The 17,115-nt window shown below is 47.8% G+C and overlaps 1 protein-coding gene across 3 annotated transcripts in view; it reads right to left on the reverse strand.

Annotated features, from left to right (window-relative positions):
• Positions 1–13,245: 13,245 nt before the first annotated feature.
• The window catches only part of TAPT1 (transmembrane anterior posterior transformation 1), a 62,201-nt gene continuing 58,331 nt past the window's right edge, over positions 13,246–17,115 (reverse strand). For 2 of the 3 annotated variants that reach the window (XM_059887825.1, XM_024993653.2), the window contains one exon: positions 13,246–15,452. In XM_059887825.1, the coding sequence (XP_059743808.1) occupies positions 15,368–15,452 (85 nt within the window). In that variant the 3' untranslated portion in view covers positions 13,246–15,367. The remainder of the gene's footprint in view (positions 15,453–17,115) is intronic. The other variant, XR_009494970.1, reaches the window with a different exon arrangement.

The raw sequence follows: 17,115 nt of genomic DNA on the forward strand, positions 1-17,115 counted from the left end.
TCTGGACTGAATCTTTGTGTCCGCCCACCACCCCACTCACCGGCCTTGCCCCAAATTCATATGTTGAAACGCTAGTCTCGGTGTGGTGCTATTAGGAGGGGGGACCTTTGGGAGGTGATTAGGTCATGAGGGCGGTGCCCTTATGGACGGAATTAGTGCCGTGTCAGTCAGGGTTCTCCAGAGAAATAGAACCAATTGGAGACATTGGTTTAGTTGTTGATTAGTCGTTCAGTTGTGTCCAACTCTTTGTGACTCCATTGACTGTGGCCCTCCAGGCTCCTCTGTCCATGGGATTTAATCAGGCAAGAATGCTGGAGTAAGTTGCCATTTCCTTCTCTCGGGGATCTTTCTAACCCCCAACCCAGGGATCAGACTTGCATCTCCTGCATTGGAGGTGGATTCTTTACCACTGAGCCATCTGGGAAGCCCCATAGGAAACATACAGTTATATACAAGAGGAGATTTATTCTGGGAATTGGCTCATCTGGTTAGGGAGGCCAAGAAGTCACAAAGTCTGCCCTCTGCAAGCTGGAGAATCAGGAACTGAGGGTCAAATTCAGTTCAAGGCTGCAGGGCTGAGAACTGGGTGGGGAGGGCAGTTACTGGTTTTAAGTCCCTCTGTCTGCAGGCCTGGGGACCAGGAACGCTGATGTCCGAGGGCAGGGGAAGATGGCATGCCCCAGATCAGGGAGAGAGAGAATTCACCCTCTTTTCCCCCTTTTGTTCTTTTCCAGACCCTCAACAGATTAGATGATGTTGCCACACTTGTAGAGGGTGGATCCCTTTATTCCTCTTCTGATTCAAACGCTAAGCTCTTCTGGAAACACTACCCACCCCCCCCCGCCCCCACACTCCACAGACACGCCAAGAAACAACGTTGTCTCAGTTGCCTGTGTGCCTGTAGTCCAAGTCAAGCTGACACATTAAATTAGCCATCATGGCGCCCTTATCAGGAGAGACAGGAGAGAAAGTGTTCTCTCCTCTTTCTTCTTCCCGAAGATGGTTGCCTGCCCGGGAGAGGCTCCTCATCGGACCAGATCTGCTGGCACCCCAGCCTTGGCCTACCAGCCTCCAGAACTGAGGAAGATTCGTCCTTTAAGCCACCCCATCTTAGATAATTTGTTACAGCCGCCTGACTGGCTAAGACAGCCCGGAGGAGGCTCTCCTGAAGCCTGGCCATCACGGCCTCCAGGGCAGGTGGCATTCAAACTTCCCCAGCAAGCCTCCTTCCGGCCGTCCCAGAACCCAGCCCCCTGGCGCTGGACACTCGCCTTCCTGCATCCCTCTCTTCACTCACCCTGTTGCTCTCCTGGGGCTCACGTGTTCACACCCGTTCACGTGTGCACACCTGCCCAGCCTTCAAGGACTGATGTTGGCTCAGATGTCTACCTGAGGTCTCCTCCCCTATTTTAAAATATTTAACACAATTTAAAAAGTTTGTTTTTGGCTGCACTGGGTTTTGGTTGCAACGTGGTCTTCCTCTAGTTGCAGCGATTGGGGGCGACTCTCTAATTGCAGTGTGCAGGCTTCTTACTGCAGTGGCTTCTCTTGTTATGGGTCACAGGCGCTAGTGCAGGTGGGCTCAGTAGTTGTGGTTCAGGGGCTTAGTTATCCCATGGCACGTGGAATCATCCCAGACCAGGGATCGAACCCGTGTCCCCTGCATCGGCCGTTGGATTCTTAACTACTGGACGACCAGGGAAGTCTCTCCCCACGTTTTTCCTTAAAAGATTTTTTTTTTGGGTGCGGGATATGGACCATTTTTTTAAAGGTCTTTATTGAATTGGTTACAATATTGCTTCTGTTTGATATTTTAGTTTTTAGGCATGTGGGATTCCTGACCAGGGATGGAACCCGCACCACCTACATTGGAAGGTGATGCCCTAACCACTGGCCCACCAGGGAAGTCCCTCCTTACCTTCTTTTCTGTGTTACTGAAACCTTGATTTTGTTCAGAGCCAATATCCTCCAGGCAGTTGATTATGCTGGGTGTAAGCTGGTGTTTCTCAAACTATGGACACAATCTATCACAAGATTATGAAATCAGCTTACTAGTGTGACTAGCATCTATAGACTATTTTTGCATGAATCAGAGTGAAGGTAAGTATTATTTGGTGAAATTTTACTTTTTAGTTACATCTATGTGCTGCACTGGTTTCAATGTGCCATGTACGGTTGACCCTTGGACAACATGGGCTTGAGCTGTGTGGGTCCATTTATACATGGATTCCATGTGGTCAGAAAGAATCAGACACTGAGCAACTAACACTTTAGGGCTTCCCTGGCGGCTCAGACAGTAAAGACTCTGTCTGCAATGCAGGAGACCCGGATTCGATCCCTGGTTGGAAAGATCCCCTGGAGAAGGGAATGGCAACCACCCTAGTATTCTTGCCTGGAGAATTCTGTGGACAGAGGAGCCTGGCAGGTCCATGGGGTTGCAAAGTGTCGAACTTGACTGAGTGACTAACACTTCCACTTTTCTTTTTTTTTTTTCCCAATAAATATGACGACTGTGCTGTGCTTAGTCACTCAGACATGTCTCATGCTTTGCAGCCCATTGGACTGTAGCCCACCAGGCTCCTCTGTCCATGGAATTTTTTCAGGTAAGAATCCTGGAGTGGTTGCCATTTCCTTCTCCAGGGGACCCTTCTGACCCAGGGATCAAACCCATGTGTGCTTTGTCTCCTGCATTGCAGGCAGAGTCTCTACCTACTGAGCCACTGGAAAAGCCCCAGTACTACTACACTACTATAGTCCTGCGCAGTCCATGGTTGGTTGCATCCAAGGATGTGGAAGGGTGGATTCAGAAGGCCTGCTATAAAGTTAGACACAGATTTTTGACTGCAAGGAGGTGGGTGCCCCGAGCCCCCATGTCGTTCAAGGGTCAGCTGTGCCTCCCATTACGGGCCTCCATCAAAAACTTCCCGAATCACCGGTGGAGGCCAAACACGAGGCTCTCAGGTTTCCATCTCCCAGACCCGTTTGTAACTAAATACCAGTAAATAAATAAAGATATGAATACACATCACTAAAATGAAACATCTAATAAATATATTTAAAATATTTAATCTCACTCTTAACAGTAAATACCCTTTTTTATGGAGAAGGAAATGGAAGCCCACTCCAGTACTCTTGGAAATCCCATGAACTGAGGACAGAGGAGTCCGGTGGGCCACAATCCACGGGTAAGGCTGGCAAGGATGAGAACAGCCATCCAGCCCATGGCTGGAGGGAGGGTGGGCTTCTGGTGTGCTCACAGTGCCTCTGCAAGCCAGCTTCACAACTACAACAAAATTCGTTTGGAACCTTTGTCCAAGGCATTCCAGCTCTTGGAATTTATGTTAAGGAGATAATCAAATGTCCAACCAAAGGAAGGAATTAAACAAATTATGATATGGCTGTATATGGAATTCTATGCAGCCCTTGAAAATATCTTAAATCGTTGCCATGGAAAAACGTCCACCCCATGTGAAGGAAATGAAGCCTGTTGTAAACCAGGAATGTAGAGCCTCATGGAAATGCATTCACATGTAGAAACCTACACCTGTGTGTATATGATCAGAAACAATTTGAAAGAACATGCACCAAATCAGACAGTGAAATGATGGACATTCCTCTCCCCCTTTTTATTTTTTAATGTTTATTTTACTCACTCATTTATTTGGCTGCCGCAGGTCTTCGTTGCAGCATGTGGGATCTTTAGCTGTGGCACGAAAACTCTTAGTTGTGGTCTGTGGGATCCAGTTCCTTGACCAGGGATTGAACCCTGGACCCCTGCCTTGGGAGCTTGAAGCCTTAGCCCCTGGGCCACCAGGGAAGTCATTCCACCTTTTTCTAAAAAATCTTCTGATTTTTCTATAATGAATGTTGTCTATTACCTGAAGATTGAAACTAACATAAGGGTTTAAAATACTTACCACTGTTCAAGAATGGACAGGGACCCCCACCCTCCTTCCTGAGCACAGAGAGAGCCGTGCAGGACCTGCTGTTTCCACGTGTTTAGCAAGCACGTGACTAACCAGTAGTGGCGAGCCTTGCTCCTTGGTCCTGGCACGTGCATCCAAACTCTTGGAAAACTAAGGCCTTGGTTTCCCAGTTGGTGCATGGACATCAGGACCCACCGTGGAGGGCTGGATGAGAGACCAAGGAGAGACTCCGGAAAAGTGCCCACCATCACATAAAGCCACGCCATCACGCCTCACACTGTCTCGGTTCCTTGGGGAGGAAAACAAGGGTGATTCAACAACAAGAAGCAGAACTGGAACAATCCACTTCTAATCCAAATTAAAAAAATAGCACTCAGCCAAGCCAGGCTTTGGAGAATTAGAATCATATGAGAGTGTGAACCGGAAAATGTGAACCGAAAAGAGGTCTGGAGGAATGGAAAGTCTGTTTCACTACTCATGCTTTTGTTAGCAAACTACTTTTCTTTTTTTTTTTTTAAAAATGTGGACTATTTTGAAAGTCTTTATTGAATTTGTTACAATGTTGCTTCTGTTTTATGTTGGCCCTGAGGCATGTGGGATCTTAGCTCTTCCACCAGGGGTTCAACCCGCACCCCCTGGGTTAGAAGGCACAGTATTCCATTGGACTGCCAGGGAAGTCCCAGAAAACTCCTTGATTTAAGAAAAAAGCCTTGCGCCTGTTGGGAAGAGCTCTCATGCAGGGCTGCCCTGGGGTCTGAACACCGAGCTATTGTGAAGGACTGGTGCTCTGCCATCAGAGGGACCAGCCTTTAAAATCTTGGTCCTGTTTTTCCCAACGTATGTGACTGTTGAGAAAAACCCTCTTAGCCTCAGTTTCCACATCTGCAAAATGGGGACTGTACAGGCATATTGAGCAGATTAGATGAGCTATGAATCACAAGGGCCTTGTATGATGGCTTGTGTGCATGCTCAGTTGCTCAGTCGTGTCTGAGTCTTTGCCACGCTATGGACACTGTAGCCCACCAGGCTCCTCTGTCCACGGGATTCTCCAGCAAGAATACTGGAGTGTGTTGCCATGCCCGCCTCCAGGGGCTGTTCCCAACCCAGGGATCAGAACTTGTGTCCTGTGTCTCCTGCATTGGCAGGCAGATTCTTACCAACCACTGAGTCATCTGGGAAGCCCTAAATACTGCTCTAAAATAAATCATTCTTATTCTTATTACTACTACAGCTCTTGCTGTATGACATCAGGGTACAAGCAACTTGCCCTGGGACAGAGGTTGGATGCCTGATAGAGCCTCTTTGAAGCAAAATCCCATCTTCTAGGACCTATACCATCTTTTAAAAGCATTACCTTTGAAGGAGAAATGAACACCCATATTTGCAAGGGAAAGTCATATTCTTTGTTGCTGTGATTTCCATTTAAATATGGGTTGAATCTGAAACTGCATGGCTTGATGTCACCCTGCCACCGGCTTCTTTTTTTCCAGTTCTCAGTGCAGTCCCAACAGCAGGGGAACTGAGCCCGGGTTCCTGTTACTCAGCTGGGGGCTCTAGGGGTGTTGCCTTCCATTTCTTGTAATGCAAATGTGCTTTCCACCCTGGGCTGGTGACCGGGTCCCAGCCTGCCTGGGCAGTCGTTTCAGAAGGTTAGCAGACCCAGAGGCCACTCATCACAACATAACCTGGTGAGAAACAGAAAATCAGACACAGACTGATTTTACCTCCTCCGAAGTGCCGATATTACAAAGCAGGAGGAATCCTAGACTGAGTCCTCTGCTCCGTGTCAGTATGGCCAATGGAGCTTTACAGGTTCCTGCAGGGGGTACGGGGTGCTCCTTTGTCCTTCCGAGGTGGAGACAGAGCGAGGTCAGCCTGGGGGTTGCTCCTGGGCCTGCCTTGGCCCAACTCTAGGGCTTCCCCAGTGTGATTTATTCCCTAAAAACCACCCCCTTGTTGATGTCCTTGATTCCACACTAGCTGCCTGGGACCCGTCCTTCACACAGCAGGAAAATGCAACATCCTGACCCCTTGCCTGGTCCTGAAACCAGGAACATCCTAGCTCCTCCTGGTTCCTGGGCTTGGCTGAGCGGGACCCCTGCCCCCCATCCCACCTTTTACTGCACTTCAAGCTGCCACCTGTCCCCACCGTCACCCCCACCCTGAAGCCCTACCATCTTCTTTCTGTGGGTAGACTATACCCTGCTCGCTCTCCCCTCTGCAACTCTGAACTTGCTGGTTTCTGCCCGAACGAGGTTCCTACCAGCTGAGGTCACATTGCACATGTCACCTTTTAGAGGATTTCCCTGACCATCCAGCTTCATGAAAGCATCCCAACCCTGTCACATTACCTGGCTTTCTCTATGGCACCCTCACCCACCACCTGCTGAACTACTCAGCTGTTCTCAAGATCACTGTCTGGTTTCTCCACTGGAGAGTAAGCTGTTACCTGCCCTGCTGTGTTGAGGCTCCCAGAACAGCAGGGCTGCTCCCAGAGGGGACCGATCTCCTACAAAGGATTTAAAAAAAAATTTTTATTGGAGTATAATGGCTTTACTTTGCCAACAAAGGTCTGTCTTGTCAAAGCTGTGGTTTTTCCAGTAGTCATGTATGGATGTGAGAGTTGGACCATAAAGAAAGCTGAGTGCCAAAGAATTGATGCTTTTGGACTGTGGTGTTGGAGAAGACTCCTGAGAGTCCCTTGGACTGCAAGGAGATCCCAGTCCATCCTAAAGGAAATCAGTCCTGAATACTCATTGGAAGGACTGATGCTGAAGCTGAAACTCCAATGCTTTGGCCATCTGATCTGAAAAAGACCCTGATGCTGGGAAAGGTTGAAGGCAGGACGAGAAAGGGACGACAGAGGATGAGATGGTTGGATGGCATCACTGACTCAATGGACATGAGTTTGAGCAAGCTCCGGGAGTTGGTGATGGACAGGGAAGCCTGGCGTGCTGCAGATGGGGACGCAGAGTTGGACACGACTGAGTGACTGAACTGAACTGATAGTGGCTTTACAACATTGTGTTAGTTTGTGCTTCAGAGTGAAGTGAGTCAGCTATTGCTGTTGTTCAGTCCCTCAGTCATGTCCGACTCTGTGTGACCCCATGGACTGCAGCATGCCAGGCTTCCCTGTCCTTCACTATCTCCCAGAGTTTCACAGACTCCCATTGAGTCAGTGATGCTAACCATCTCATCTTCTGCCGCTCCCCATCTTTCCCAGCAGCAGGGTCTTTACCAACGAGTTGTCTCTTCTCATCAGGTGGCCAAAGTATTGGAGCTTCAACTTCAACATCCGTGAATCAGCTATACGTATACCTATATCCCCTCTTTTCATGGATTTCCTTCCCATTTAGGTCACCACAGAGCACTGAGTAGAGTTACCTGAGCCATATAATAGGTTTTCATTAGTTATCTGTATTATCAGTTCAGCTCAGTCGCTCAGTCGTGTCCGACTCTTTGCGACCCCATGAATCACAGCATGCCAGGCCTCCCTGTCCATCACCTACTCCCGGAGTTCACTCAGACTCATGTCCATCGAGTCAGTGATGCCATCCAGCCATCTCATCGTCTGTCGTCCCCTTCTCCTCCTGTTCCCAATCCCTCCCAATCAGAGTCTTTTCCAATGAGTCAACTCTTTGCATGAGGTGGCCAAAGTACTGGAGTCTCAGCTTTAGCATCATTCCTTCCAAAGAAATCCCAGGGCTGATCTCCTTCAGAATGGACTGGTTGGATCTCCTTGCAGTCCAAGGGACTCTCAAGAGTCTTCTCCAACACCACAGTTCAAAAGCATCAATTCTTTGGCGCTCAGCCTTCTTCACAGTCCAACTTTCACATCCATACATGACTACTGGAAAAACCACAGCCTTGACTAGATGGACCTTTGTTGGCAAAGTAACGTCTCTGCTTTTCAATATGCTATCTAGGTTGGTCATAACTTTCCTTCCAAGGAGTAAGCGTCTTTTAATTTCATGGCTGCAGTCACCATCTGCAGTGATTTTGGAGCCCCAAAAAATAAAGTCTGACACTGTTTCCACTGTTTCCCCATCTATTTGCTATGAAGTGATGGGACCAAATGCCATGATCTTCATTTTCTGAATGTTGAGCTTTAAGCCCACTTTTTCACTCTCCACTTTCACTTTCATCAAGAGGCTTTTTAGTTCCTCTTCACTTTCTGCCATAAGGGTGGTATCATCTGCATATCTGAGGTTATTGATATTTCTCCCGGCAATCCTGATTCCAGCTTGTGCTTCTTCCAGCCCAGCATTTCTCACAGAAGTTAAATGTACTCTGCATGGAAGTTAAATATTATACATAGTAGTATATATATGTCAAAAATAAATGGGACCTAATTAACTTAAAAGCTTTTGTACAGCAAAGGAAACAATAAATAAGATGAGAAGACAACCCTCAGAATGGAAAAAAATATTTGTAACTGAAGCAACTGACGAAGGATTAATTTCCAAAACATATAAACAACTCATGCAACTCGATAAAAAACAAAAACAAAACAAAAACAAAAAATGGGCAGAAGAACCGACATAGACATTTCTCCACAAAGGGTTTTGATGCCCAGTTGCACAGCTTAAGGCTTCCCAGGTGATGCTAGTGGTAAAGAACCCATCTGCCAATGCAGAAGATGTAAGAGACACGGGTTTGATCTCTGGGTTAGGAAGAGCCCTTGGAGAAGGGCATGGCAACCCACTCCAGTATTCTTGACTGGAGAGTCCCATGGACAGAGGAGCCTGGTGGGCTACAGTCCATGGGGTCGCAAAGAGTCAGACAGGACCGAAGCAACTTAGCACACACGCATGCACTTGGACAGCTTAATGGGTTGTGTGCCCTTTCTCTCTTCCTCAGCTTTGGTGATTAAGACTTGGGAGTGATATCTCGACCCCACGCTCTGTGATGTCTGCGTGACTCATCTGAAAAGTTCTACTGCCAGAGGTTGGCCGCAGAGCCTCGAGGGAGCAGTCGGTGGAGTGCTGGGGCTTGAAGACCTGGAAGCCCCTGGGTCAGGCCTGCTTTCCCTAGTCCAGCTGCCCCTTGAGCAAGCATCAGTAAAGTGCAGATTTAAAATAAAATGTAAGCATATGCTAAAGAACCCTGGGCTTCCCTGGTGGCTCAGTGGTAAATAATCCACCTGCCAATGCAGAAGATATAATAGACATAGGTTCGATCCCTGGATCGGGAAGATCCCCTGGAGAAGGAAATGGCAACCCCCTCCAGTTTTCTTGCCTCGGAAATCCCATGGGCAGAGGAGCCTGGTGGGCTACCATTCATGGAGTCTCAAAAGAGTTGGACACGACTTCGAGACTAAACAACCACCACCAAAGAACCTTCTTTGCCCCGCCTGCCCGCCCCCCCCTGCCCCCCCCCGCCCACCAATTCTATCTTAGTCTTTTCAACCTTTACCTTGGGAAGAGCAGCTGGAGTTGTTTTTGGCCCCATAATTTAAGGTCCACATCCTACACCGTGATGGCTCTAGGCCAAGGGTTCTTGTACTTGATCATACACGACAATCACCTGGAGATCTGTGAAAACAGATTCCAGTTTTGGATTCAACAGGGCTGGGCAGGGCCCAGGAATCTGCATTTCCATGTTGCCAGGTGGTGAGATGCTGCTGCTCTGGGACCACGCCTTGAGGACCACTTGTCTGGGCCACGAGGCATCAGGTCAGCACCAACTTGGACTTGTACAGTGTTTTTCATTTGCAAACCGAGTTTTAGATGCATTATCTTGCCCATTCCTCCCAACAGCCCTGACAATATTATCAAGCCCAGTCAACAGAGGAGTAGACGGAGGTTCGCAGTGTCACACAGAGGAAGCCCCCGACAACACCGCACAGCCAGACAGCCCTCCCTGGGCTTCCTGGCTGGGTGAACATCCTAGACATCCACCAGGTCACCACACCCTGCTCCCCTTAGGTCTTGCTACTCTGGCGTGAATGAACCAGTTGCCTCCTTAAGGGGTCTCTGCCTCTGCTTTGCCCTCTTCCCAAAGCAGCAGAGCACCGGGGTTGAAAGAACAGCTTTCTAGTTAGGAGAGGGTTTTAACCCTGTGGTCTGACGGTGCAACATGTGGGATCTGGGACAAGTTTCGGAACACTCTGTAGTTTACAAAGCATGGGGACACCTTTGAGAAGATATTGCAGATTGGGTGCTGGATCACCGCCAAATCCAATATCACAATAAAGTTGCTGCTGTTTAGCCACTACGTTGTGTCCAGTTCTTATGAATTCTATCTGTGGCCCGCCAGGCTCCTCAGTCCATGGGATTTTCCCAGGCAAGAATACCAGAGTGGGTTGCCATTTCCTTCTCCAGGAGGGGATCTTCCTCCTAGATGGAACCCACATCTCCTACATTGGCAGGCGATTTCCTTACCTCTGAGCCATCAGGGAAGCCCATTACAATAAAGGGACTCAAATAGTTCAGGTTTCCCAGTGCATATAAAATTATGCTTATCTTACAATCTATTAAGTGTGCAATAGCATGGTCTTAAGAAAACAAGTAATGTATATGTGTGGGTGTGTGTGTGCTCAATCGCTTCAGTCGTGTCCAGCTGTGTGTGACTCTGTTGACTGTGGCCCAGCAGGCTCCTCTGTCCATGGGATTCTCCAGGCAAGAATACTGGAGTGGGTTGCCATGCCTTGCTCCAGGGGCTCTTCCCGACCCACGGATCGAACTAGCATCTCTTGTATCTCCTGCACTGGCTGGCAGGTTCTTTACCACTAGAGCCATCTGCGAAGCCCAAAGTATATACCTCAATTTAATTTAAAAAATATTTTATTGCTAAAAAATGCTAACCTTCATTTGCGTCTTTTTCCTGAGGGAGGGTTTAGAATATTTTAAGAACCAAAATGTGATACAGAGACAGAGAAAATGCTGCTGGAAAAAATTGTGCTGCTAGACTTGTTTGTTGTGGGGCACAAACTTCCAATTTGTAAAAAGTGCAGTATCTGTGCAATGCAATACAACGAGGTATGCTTGCAGTTTTTTCTTTTCCGTTTATCTTCTCATTTGACAGGTGGTGATCACTCTGGTATATATAGGTATTGAACTATAATGCTGTACTCCTGAAATATATAATTAATTAATTATAATAAACCATAGTGTTTTAAGGGCTTCTCATGTGGCGCTAGTGGTAAAGAACCCGCCTGCCAATGCAAGAGATGTTAAGAGACACTGGCTTGATCCCTGGGTTGGGAAGATCCCCTGGAGTACGGCGTGGCAACCCATTCCAGTATTCTTGCCTGGAGAATCCCATGGACCGAGGAACCAGGAGGGTCCAAGGGGTTGCAAAGAGTTGGACACAACTTGAAGCTACTTAGCACACAGTGGTTTAAAACAATTAAAAAAACACAAACTCCCTTAATTGCCTCTCATTGCCTACAGGTTGGAATCTGAGATTCTCGGTAAGGCATTAAAAGCTCTGTAAGACCTAGCCTGTCCCCTTCTCTAAATCCCCCCCAGGATAAAGCTGTTTTTTTCAGGTATTTTGAGCATGACGGCTGGCACCCTCTAGGCACTCAGGTATGCATGTCTCCGTGAACAAAGCTCTGTGTTGCAAACATGCTATGCTCTTCCTTCCTTCGTTCATTTCTGAATCGCCCTTCTTTTTTTTTATACATTTAATTTCTTCTATTTTCAAAGAAGCCTAAATGAACCTCCTGAATGACTCCCAGGTTTATTCATCCAATAAACATGTATTGGCTGCATCCATGTGCCAGGAATTGTACAAGATGCCAGGGCTACAGTGGGCACGGTGGAGCCCATCAGAATTAGATGTTCTGCCGGGAGCGGCAGCTATGTTTATGGAAGCCCTTTACCTCGGCAAGTGGTCCCTGCCAGACTGCTGATAAACTCTGAGCTGAGAGCACAGCTTTTTCAGTTCTATGCGTGCGCAGGGGCTGAGCCATGACTATTTTACATCAAGCCTGACAAGCTATTTATGCATTTTTGTTGGGTTTCACTTTATCTGGTTAATCCTGACAAGATAGCGATCTCTGACTTTCCCCAGTATTTACATCTTTATGTAGACATATCTACAATGAAATGAAAATTTCCTTCTTGGAAATAATTGCAGTTTCAAAAGCACCCACTTTGGAGGTGATTCATTCCTCAAGAGCTTAAACAGTCAGTAATACCTGACCTAATTCCCTCAAAAAGGCGCCAACTGTATTCTCAAGACCCTCAGCTTCCTCACCTGCCAAAGTTGTAAGTGAAAAGCAAAATAAATCGTGCAGACATCTTCCCTTCTTTTTCACTTGAAATATCAATCGACTTCAAAGGCAAGTTTACTGTGCTAAGCCAAAATGTGTCTTTTACTCAGTTGCTGGTGTGTGAAGTCTTTCTTTTCTTACTGACATTCACAACAGCAAGTCCAAACCTGTACAACACCTGCTGAGCACCAGCTGTTCTTAAGGAAACTCCTCTGATACAGCAAACTGCCTTAGAAAGCCAATTTCTTTTTAACAACTTCCGGTCTCTGTGGTACACGTTCCTCCTTAATCAGATTAAGCCTAATCTAAAGCATCAGAGGTGTCTGCTCCCACCTAACACTGGAGTATTTGCAGCCATCACGTGTGTGCGTGGCACCGTTTGCCAGATGATCGCGGCTCTGAGACTCTTTTGATATACTGACGCCCTTTCTTTCCAGTCCTCTGTGCTTTTAGGCTGTTCTCATGATCTACTCTTCCTATACAGGGCGAAGGTACACCTCCGGGTTCCAGCTGGTGGGAAGCGGAGAGCTGGAGGAGACCCATGATGACACATACCCTTCAGCTTCCAGCTCCTGGTGAGAATTTGTCATTTGACCCCATGTATTCATAACAGCAAGAAGGGCCCAGGAAAGCAGTCCCCCTTGAAGCAGGCAGGTGCCCAGCTACAATTCTGCTTAGCCACAGAAGATGCTGGTGGACAACAAGCACTATTGAGCAGGTTCGATCCCTGGGTGGGAAAGATCCCCTGGAGAAGGAAATGGCAACCCACTCCAGTATTGTTGCCTGGGAAATCCCATGGACAGAGGAGTCTGGTGGGCTACAGTCCATGGGGTCGCAAGGAGTCAGACATGACTTAGCAGCTGAGCACACAATGCTGTTGAGTGACCAGGGATGGTAGGAACATTTCTGACGGAACACTTTCTAATTATCTCTCTCTCCAAAGGTAAGAAATCAAACATTTTTCTCCCATTAAAACCAAAAGAGTAATTCAAATTAGACAGTCCTGTCACTTGTGAATTGGAAGGAAATTCTTACAGAGTGGGAAATTCACTCCACCAAATATAGCAGTCAATATAATTAAAATAAATTCAGTGGCCGTTTTAAAAAAAGATTATAAAATCGAATTTATTGAGTTTCACACAAGATGCACTTATAAAATTAGTACTGAATGCCATTTTAACAGAGGAAATGAACATCAGTCCAAACTCCCAATATATTCTGCAAAAAAAAAAAAAAAAACTTCCCAAAATGACAGCATAGTTACAGAATCATTCAAGCTGAACTGAAAGATATACCCACATCATATTTTTGTTCTGATCAGGACTTTGTTTGGCAAAGGTTTCCCCAAGCTATTTCCATTCCTCGTGGACACTATTCCTTATGGTGGTGAAGAGAAGGTGGAAAAACAATAACACAATAATAATTCTAATATGGGCCTTCACTGAAACATACACAAAGCAATTTCAAGTCTTTCATTTTTAACTTAAAGTACTTCCTAGTTTCCCAAAAGCATTTCTGTATTATTTCCTGTTTCTTTCTTATGTGAACAATCATCTTCAGATTCCTTTAGCTTTAATGCAACATTAAAATTTGTTTTTATTTTTCAGAGGAACGAGTCAAAGCATTAAAGCCTACTTTATGTTTCACCCAGGAGATAAGACAAATGAGCTAAAATTTACCTTCTGCCGTACCACATGCGGGGAATATCAGCACAGGAGCTGAACTTCAAATGAAAACATCAAACGAAGTTAACAGTTAAAGGCAACATCCGGACATTCTGAAATTAGACCCTGGAAAATCTTTATAAAAATGCAGAAAGGCTCCTCAAGATAAAATGTGGTGGAAAAGAACTTGTCCTGTGATGTGGGCCATAGACTGGTAATTAAACAGAAATGGAATCTTGATCTCAAACAAAACCAAGAAGCACCGTTTGGCTGCTCCCCACACAAGCCCCTGTCCACACCGAGACGGCCACCCGCACACCCCAAACGCCTCCTTTCCTTTTCCCCACACAGCCTGCCCACCTCCAGAGCACAGATCCGGGCCAGGTGTGGGCACAGAGACAGAGAGACAGACGGGCAGACCAGTTCTTTCTAGGAGCCCGAGCAAGATGATGCCCCACCCACACAAGGCTGACTTTAAAACTGGGACTTGAAAAACCCAGTTAAGTGGATATCTTTGAATTTTGTCCTCTGATGGTTCCTCAGCCTGTTTAACACCAAACCTTTTTAATGGTAACAACTTAAGAAGCAATCAATTTGAAAGGGAAATCAGTTAACTCTACCTGAAAATGAATACTGCTCTGCTTTTCTCAGTATAAAAGTGCCTTTCTGTCGGGGAATTCCTATTTTATCCACTGCAATTACACAATACACAGCTCATGTTTGGCTGTAAAGAGTAAAGCTGAAAAATTAGGAAACATTTTCTGTGATGCAAACCTTCATTCATTCATATTTTTTAAATAAACTGGCTTAAGGGTTTGTTTTTCTTTCCCTCTATAAAATGCTACTATCCATCATGTCTCATTTAAGGTAGCTTTTTATTCTGATTAATTCAGATACATTTTCGAAGAGTATTCTGGTGGTAAGAACATTTATCTTAAGTTTAATTATCATTATCTTTTTTTTTTAATGCTTTGGCAGATGAAGTTTGAAAACTGTGGGAACAGAATGAGGCTGGAAATGGAGCATCGTGTGAGAACTCCACCGTCTCCAGCGCATCCCGACGCCAAGGAAGACTCGAGGTGGAATCCCACCCTCTGGAAGCACAGAGTGACGGAGCGGAGGGGGTGGTGGGGTCGCTCCCGCGGGCCCCAAGGTGACTCTGCGGCTTCTCCAAGCAGGAGGGACCCTTCCTGAGCCATCCATCTGTCCAAGGGCTCGAGGCTGGAGGTCACTGCTGGCTGCCTTGTGTGACCTGACTTTCAGCCAGACCACGTGACCAGAAGAAGGACACTAAGATTTGCTTTCCGTCAATAAGTTAAGTTCTTAAATAAATATTTAAGTGCCGTCTTCAGCATCTGTCCGTCCAGGGGGCACCACCTCTGGGGCCCCGGGACTGCGTCTTTGGCACCCGGAGCTCCGGAATTCAGTCAATTCGATTTCCACAAATTGTGAACCTGTCTACCTCTAACAGATCTTTCTTTGAGGACCTGTGTTTCAGTTCCGAGTTCTCCTGTGTTATGTCCTTCTCGTCGCCATCTGGGGTGGTCAGAAGCTGATCAGAGCTGCTCGTCACAAGCAGCGGGATAGCATTTTCTTTCTGATGAGTGGGCTGGCTGGTGACTGAGGCAGACAGGGTTTCTTCTGCGGAAAAACAGATCCGTTCAATCAGAAAAGGGTGTCCTGCCAGCCTACCATAACCACAAGCTTTCCGATACAGTGGGACTGAAAAAAAAGGGTCGACTGTCCGTGCTTTCGGATAAAGCAAATCATAGCCTAATATTAACAGCATGCTGTATAAACCCTATAGCTTACAGTGAAACTCAAGAGGCTATACTATTTCCGTTTTCTCATCCAAGATTGTATATGACAGTGTAATGTGGACTATGGCCCAAAAATGGCACTGTTAGCGGATGTGGGGAAAATCAGGACTCCTGTGTCGCAGCGTCTTCCTACACAAGCAGGCCCTAAGAAGACTGCTGCGGACCTGAACACTGACGCCCACCCAGGACAGCAGGGCTGAGCAGACTCGAGACCACTCCGCCTCTCGTGTGTGGTCACGGTAGTTAGAGTCGGCATTTTACCTCCAGGAAGTTCAGATCGGAGATTAAAAACACACCAATGAACAAAACCCCAAACGGCCATGGGGATCCAGAGTCTGGGGGCCTGGACCCACCCATCTCTGAATCGTACATGCAGCCCTTACCTGAGCAGCGTCATCGGGCTAAGAGTGACACCCCACAAATGGTGCCTGGTTAAGACAGAGGACTGGACGGGCGTGGACACACACAGGGCCACGATGGAGAAAGGAGCACGGCGCCGCGCTTGGCACCCCTCCGCCCTGTCGCGGCCCCACCTGCGGGCTCACCTCCTGCCCCTTCATGGGCACATGCCGCGCTCGGGCACTGACCCGTGTCTCTGCTCTGCCGCCTCACTGTGGACCCCCGCAGGTCCCCTTCCTGACGAGCTCCACCCGCACACCAGGTCCTATTCCTTCTCGCACTTTGGGATTCAGTTCAGGCCTCACCAGCTCCAGGAAGGACCCCCTCCTCCCGTCCCCTCTATAACCCCACTGCTCTCCGATCTGGATCAGCCTCTCTTGCTGTCTCCTCTGTCAGTCTGTGAGGTCCCAAAGCTTGATTTATTTACCTCTGTAGCTCCAGTGTCTCATATACCGCCTGGCACAGGCACGGAAGAGTAAATCGTTTAAACTGAAAGTCATCTGAATAAATACTCATGTGGACGTGGAACTGCCGTCCACTGACAACAATTAAGCCCCAGTCATTCTTGCAAATCTTCCAGGCCAGAAATCCTGGGACCATCCTTAAGTGCTCTCTCCAGGGCATGACCTCACCAGCAAGCCCTGTGCTCCTGGTGATGCACCTGGAGTCTGTTCTCCCGCCGTTCCCACGGTGACCTGTGCGCCGAGCTGGGCGTTTCCCCGCTGGCCTCCACTCCTGGGCTCACCTTCCCGAGTCTATTTCCCACAGAGACTGAGAGTGACCCTGTATCCCGGCCCCCCTCTCTCCAACGGCCCCTTCCCACGCGGCAGAAGCCGAGGCGCTCACGAGAGCCACAGGAGCCCTGGGCAGCCTCTTGCCACCCCACTCCCCCACCCAGTCCCTTTCCCCCGGGGTTGGGGCCCTCGGCCCCGCCTCGTCCCTCTCCCCTGGGGTCGGGGCTTTCAGCACCCTCCACCCCCGGTCCCTCTCCCCTGGGGTCAGGGCTCTCAGACCCCCCAGTCCCTCTCCCCTGGGGTCGGGGCCCTCTGGCCTCCTTGGCTGTTGCTGTCCCTGCCTGAAGCCTC

Source organism: Bos taurus, chromosome 6 (assembly GCF_002263795.3).
Source record: "Bos taurus isolate L1 Dominette 01449 registration number 42190680 breed Hereford chromosome 6, ARS-UCD2.0, whole genome shotgun sequence".
In the NCBI taxonomy this organism is placed as follows: domain Eukaryota; kingdom Metazoa; phylum Chordata; class Mammalia; order Artiodactyla; family Bovidae; genus Bos; species Bos taurus.